Source organism: Mus caroli, chromosome 7 (genome assembly GCF_900094665.2).
Source record: "Mus caroli chromosome 7, CAROLI_EIJ_v1.1, whole genome shotgun sequence".
Lineage (NCBI taxonomy): Eukaryota > Metazoa > Chordata > Mammalia > Rodentia > Muridae > Mus > Mus caroli.
The window spans coordinates 112,190,165-112,196,041 of NC_034576.1; the positions used below are offsets into that span (position 1 = coordinate 112,190,165).

The window sequence follows — 5,877 nt, forward strand, 5'->3', positions numbered from 1 at the left end:
TGGGAGACAGGGTTTTATTATGTAGCTCAGGCTAGCCTCCTCTCCAGGTTTTAAAGGAAAAGTGTCTCTTTCCTGTTTAAGCTCCTGTTAGACTGTTTCGAATATGTTATTCGTGTGTGTGTGTGTGTGTGTGTGTGTGTGTGTGTGTGTGTGCAGGCCCTTGAGGAAGCCAGAAGTTATTGAATTGCCTGAAGCAGATGCTAGGGGCCTAACTCCTGACCTCTGGAAGAGCAGAAAGCACTCCCAACTCATGAGTCCTCTCTCTAACAATATTATTATTTTTTTTGTTTATTGTTGTTTTGTTTTTTCCAGACAGGGTTTCTCTGTGTAGTCCTTGCTGTCTTGGAACTAGCTCTGTAAGCCAGGTTGGCCTTGAACTCAGAAATCTGCCTGCCTCTGCCTCCTGAGTGCTTCCAGCATTGCCTGGTTTATTGTTTGTTCTAATGGTCTCCCGCCTCATAGCCTGGTCACTGACTACATGGAGGCCCTTTCTCTTTTTTTTTTTTTGTTTGTTTGTTTTTCAAGACAGGGTTTCTGTGTAGCCCTGGCTGTCCTGGAACTCACTCTGTAGACCAGGTTGGCCTCGAACTCAGAAATCCATCTGCCTCTGCCTCCCAAGTGCTGGGATTAAAGGCATGCACCATCACACCAGGCTTGCTCTTTGTTTTGAACTCCGAACCTTCGGAAGAGCAGTCAGGTGCTCTTACCCACTAAGCCATCTCACCAGCCCCCTTGCTCTTTGTTCTTAATGATGCAATGTATGTCAGAATTTGAGGGGACCACCAATACAGTTCAGTGGTAGAATGCTTGTCTACAGTATACAAGAACCTAGGTTCATGGGGCTGGAGAGATGGCTCTGTGGTTAACAACACTGACCGCTCTTCCGAAGGTCCTGGGTTCAAATCCCAGCAACCACCTGTAATGATATCTGATACCCTCTTCTGGTGTGTGTGTCTGAAGACAGCTACAGTATACTTGAATAAATAAATCTTAAAAAAAAAAAGCACCAAGGTTCAATTCCCAAGTTAAAACAAACCCAAGTTAGACACACATCTTTGATGCCAGCAGCTGGCAGGCAGACACTGAGTTAGACTCCAGCCTGGTCTACAAATCAAGTCCAGGGCTACAGAGAAACCCTGTCTTGAAACAACAACCCAAAACAACAATAATGATTAAAAAATAAAAACAATTCTTCTAATCAAGTTTTGTTTTTGTTTTATTTTATTTTGTATTGTTTTGGGATTTTTTTGTTGTTGTTTTCAAGACAGAGTCTCTGTATAGCCCTGGCTGTCCTGGAACTCACATTGTAGACCAGGCTGGCCTCGAATCAAGATGTTTTTTAAAAATGCACTTTGATGAAATAAATCTGAAGCATGAATGACACTGAAGTTTCTCCAGTATAAACTACATTTTAGCTTACATTATTTAATGTATTTATTTAGGTTTTTTTGAGACAGGGTTTCTCTGTGTAGCTCTGGCTGTTCTGGAACTTGATCTGTAGACAAGAATACCCGCCGGGCGTGGTGGCGCACGCCTTTAATCCCAGCACTCAGGAGGCAGAGGCAGGTGGATTTCTGAGTTCGAGGCCAGCCTGGTCTACAGAGTGGGTTCCAGGACAGCCAGGGCTATACAGAGAAACCCTGTCTCGAAAAAACAAAAACAAAACAAAAAAACAAACAAACAAACAAAAAAGAATACCCTTGAACTCAGACATTCCCGCTTCTGCCTCCTGAATGCTGGGACTAAAGGTGTGCACCACTGTCACCACCCAGCTAGTTTACATTTATTAAGATCACAGGTATATTAGATTCAAAGCAACAAAGCTCCAGGAAATAAACAGTCTTAACTAAGGAGACTGTCTTTGTCAGTGTATGCCTAGTTAGCCTGCTTGCCTTTCCATTACAATCGGATGTTTTGTTGGGATTACTCTTGTGCCTGTGGTCAAGCTTAAATCCTAGGGTGCAAGGCCCTGGGATCCCTGGCACCAAAGATAGGGAGTGTTAAATCTTGGACTACTTACATTTGTCATTATATCAAATCTGTGATAATGAACACAGGTGGCATACAGGTAATTGTGGGGTACAATCTACTGCTGAGATTTTTTTCCTGAGACAAGACCACAGGCAATGCAAGCTGTCCACAAGCTCCTTATCCTGCTTTGGCCTTCCAAGCACTGGGCATTAATTAGTCACAATGCTTGGTCCAAGTTCTTTCTTGACAGCCAAGGGTAAAATGTTAACACAATGGTTACTCTCTACTGGGAGAAGAAAACATATCCAACTAAAGTGGTAGCTCCTGTTGAATGTAGGGAAAAACATAGCAAAGGCAAAGAGTCCATGACTGAGGATGGAGAGAGCACTCTCAGCATAGAGTAAGCACCATAACAAACCCAAGAAACAGCAGTGTTTCTCCAAAATGTAAGCTTTAGAGGCCTGATGAAAATTTGTATGAATATATACATGTATTCTTTGAGACAGGTTCTTATATAGCCCAGAGTGTTGCATCACAGTATGTAGCCAAAGTTAAACCTGAACCTCTACTTCCCAAGTCATGGAGTTGCAAGCATGTTACATAACCAGCTTCAATGATATATATATATATAACATAAATAATATCACATAAAGTAATATTAGTAGACTTTGTCCCAAACACCTATGTGTTTAACTCATTTGTAAAAATAATAAAAGCTTTATCATTCAGTCTCTGGTCAATAAGAAAGAAAACATAACAATTTAACACAAAAGGACAGAAGACAGATACAGTATTGATCAGTATTATCTTCCTTGTATTTGTAACATGTTAATACTGTGACAGAAAAGGATTAGTCCACATCTTGCAGGAGAAATAGGCTTTGCGATGATCAGACTTTGAAGACTAAAGACACAAGGACTCCCACTCCACTAAAGCAAGTGTTCAACAAACCAATGGAGATCTTAGTGCTTTACATGGGTCTGTCCTGGCAGGGAACAAGAGCAGCCAAAGGGAGTCTCCAAGAAATGGTGGAGACACCAGTAGAAGCTTTACAGTTGGCAAAGTGTACCAATCAAGTGCTACCCCAAGGAGGTCATCAGAGCAATCGCAGATGTATCATGCATGAATGGTAATTACAATACATTCTTTAATGAGCAGACAAATCTGAGGCAAATTTTACAGTCATTGAAACAAATAAACTAGATTTAATCACTAATGTCCTACCTACTGTCAGTTGTTTCAGTATAAAATAATGTCTAAAAAGTATATGCTTCGAGTATTTACCTTTAGAACCCCCTTTGAGATAAAGACACTGTAACAAAATATTATCTTAATATACATTATCAACACCAATATGATACAGATATATAATTCTCCTTTTCTATATGTATAGTGGAAATACTGCAAAACCTAGAAAAAAGGATGAAAACAGACTGGCCAGAATTCAAATTATTGGACTAATCCATGATACAAATTTCCAAGGAAAACTTAAATAACCCATCATTGCTGCATACACTGGCCTATGGAAAGTGCTGTCTGAAAAGAGAAAGAAAATGAAAAACTCATTTTTGCTTCAAGTATTTGGTTTGTGCTCTGAATTTTTATTTTATTATCTTCACCGTTCCTTATTTTACTTTAACACAGGGTGTCTTGTGACGTTCACAGCTAGCCTTAGTCTCCCGAGCTGGAGTTATAAGTATGTTCCACTGTACCTGAGTTCACGATTTTAGTCATTAGTCAGATGTAAGAGGAAACACTTCAAATGAATCATTTAGAGTAAGAATTCCAAACCAAGACAATGAGTGATGTCTCAGAGCCAACCCTGGAACAGTGATTCTCACAGGTCAGATGCAGGTGACAGCACTTCTCCTAGGGTACCAACTTCTGTTCTCCCATATGTGCGTTGTGTTGTCTCTCATGGGCTATTTTACTTTACAAGTCCTTCTTTCAGTGACTGAAGAGGTAATGTCCAAACATAACATGAATACACCTGCTAATCCTGAGATGACAGTGGTGGTGGCAGGAGTGATGGTGGTGGTAAACGAAAAGCCATGACTTTTCACTCAAACTTCTGCTTTAGTTTTTTTTGGAAGATGGCTGGCAGGATAGAAAGAAGAGCCAAAATCATCAGAATAAATACGGAGTTCCAGGAAACAGCTTCCCCCGCTGTTGTAAGCTGGTACAGAGTTGTTCCTGCCTTGATTGCTACAAAAGAAGGAGGTGCAACGCCTAAAACAAAGAACAAGAGAACAGTGAGAGAGTGAGGAGCAGTGGCAGCCATTTTTTTTCATGTTTGCATGTTTTGTGACAAGTATATGTAAGTGTACCGTGTGTACGTACCCAGTGCCAGAAGAGGTCATCAGAACTCTAGAACTAGAGTTACAGACAGGTGTGAGCCTCCACTTCTAACCTCAGAACTTGGGAGGCAGAGGCAGGTGAATATCTGTGAATTTGAGGCCAGCCTGGTCTACATAGCAAGTTAGTCTTGGGGCTGCAAAGATGGCTCAGCAGTTAAGAGCACCAGCAGGTCTTCCAGAGGACCTTGGTTCAATTCCCAACACCCACACAGCAGCTCACAACCACCTGTAACTTTAGTTCTAGGGGATCCAACACACAAGCAAGTCAGGGCTAGTGAGATGGCTCAGTGGGTAAGAGCACCCGACTGCTCGTCCAGAGTTCAAATCCCAGCAACCACATGGTGGCTCACAACCATCTGTAATGAGATCTGACTCCCTCTTTTGGTGTGTCTGAAGACAGCTACAGTGTACTCACATATAATAATAAACAAATCTTTAAAAAAAAAAAAAAAGCAAGTCAAACTGGGCATGGTGGCACACACCTTTAATCCCAGCACTCAGGAGGCAGGAGCAGGTGAATTTCTAAGTTCGAGGCCAGCCTGGTCTACAGAGTAAGTTCTAGCATAGCCAGGGCTACACAGAGAAACCCGGTCTCGAAAAATAAAAATTAAAAAAAGAAAAAACCCCAAAACAAGCCACACACACACAAAAAAAAACCATCACAAACATTAAACATTAGTAAATATTCACTATATAAAAAACCTGCAAGCTGAATCCAAGCAATTTAAAATGAAAAGAAAAATACCAGTCTTCTTAAAGAAAGGCAAAATTTACAAAATTAATTTAAAAAAATTTTTGTGGTTCTGGGTACATGGTAAGTAGGCAAGCACTCAACCCCCTGAAATTATGTTATATCCACTTATTTCAAATCTAGTATCAATTTCTTGATGTGTGTTGATCTTGTTTCCCCTAATAAATTGGACTTAATGTGATTAGAACTCAAAGAAGTTGAAAACCAAAAACTAAATGTTTACTTCTGTTCAGAGAGATGGATCGTGGAGTTAACAAGTCCTGCATGGGGACACAGTCTGCATCAGAGAAGTATTTTGTAAGTGATCTTTGGTCAGTTACTTGTCATCACTAGCCAATCCTCTTAAAGACCAGAGGACTGCTGGAGTTGGCCTGGGATGCTCACCAGGGTGCTAGCATGCAGTCTGGGCGCATGAGAAGAGCTTTCAGCCAACAAAGCTCATGGCCTTGAGATCCTGTCATTTCTGATCTAACTGGCTCACATTGTCAAAGAAAGAAAGGGCTGCTGGGCCAGAGTTGGGGTGGGAAAATATTCTCCTTGGGCTAAGGATATGGTTGGTGTTACAGACTGCTTGACAGGCAAGTCTCCCACTTACCACCCACACCCACTTGAACACTAGTATTAAACAAACAAACAAAGATGAGGGTGTTCTGCTTAATCTCACATTATTAAAATAATTTCTAGTTCAGAGTGCTCATTCTAGCCGGGCGTGGTGGCGCACGCCTTTAATCCCAGCACTCGGGAGGCAGAGGCAGGCGGATTTCTGAGTTCGAGGCCAGCCTGGTCTACAAAGTGAGT

The 5,877-nt window shown here is 41.4% G+C and overlaps 1 protein-coding gene across 1 annotated transcript in view; it reads right to left on the reverse strand.

Moving 5' to 3' along the window:
- Positions 1–2,768: 2,768 nt before the first annotated feature.
- Positions 2,769–5,877, reverse strand: part of Tmem41b (transmembrane protein 41B) — a 15,869-nt gene continuing 12,760 nt past the window's right edge. The window contains exon 7 of the mRNA XM_021168296.2: positions 2,769–4,200. Within this exon, the coding sequence (XP_021023955.1) occupies positions 4,031–4,200 (170 nt within the window). The 3' untranslated portion in view covers positions 2,769–4,030. The remainder of the gene's footprint in view (positions 4,201–5,877) is intronic.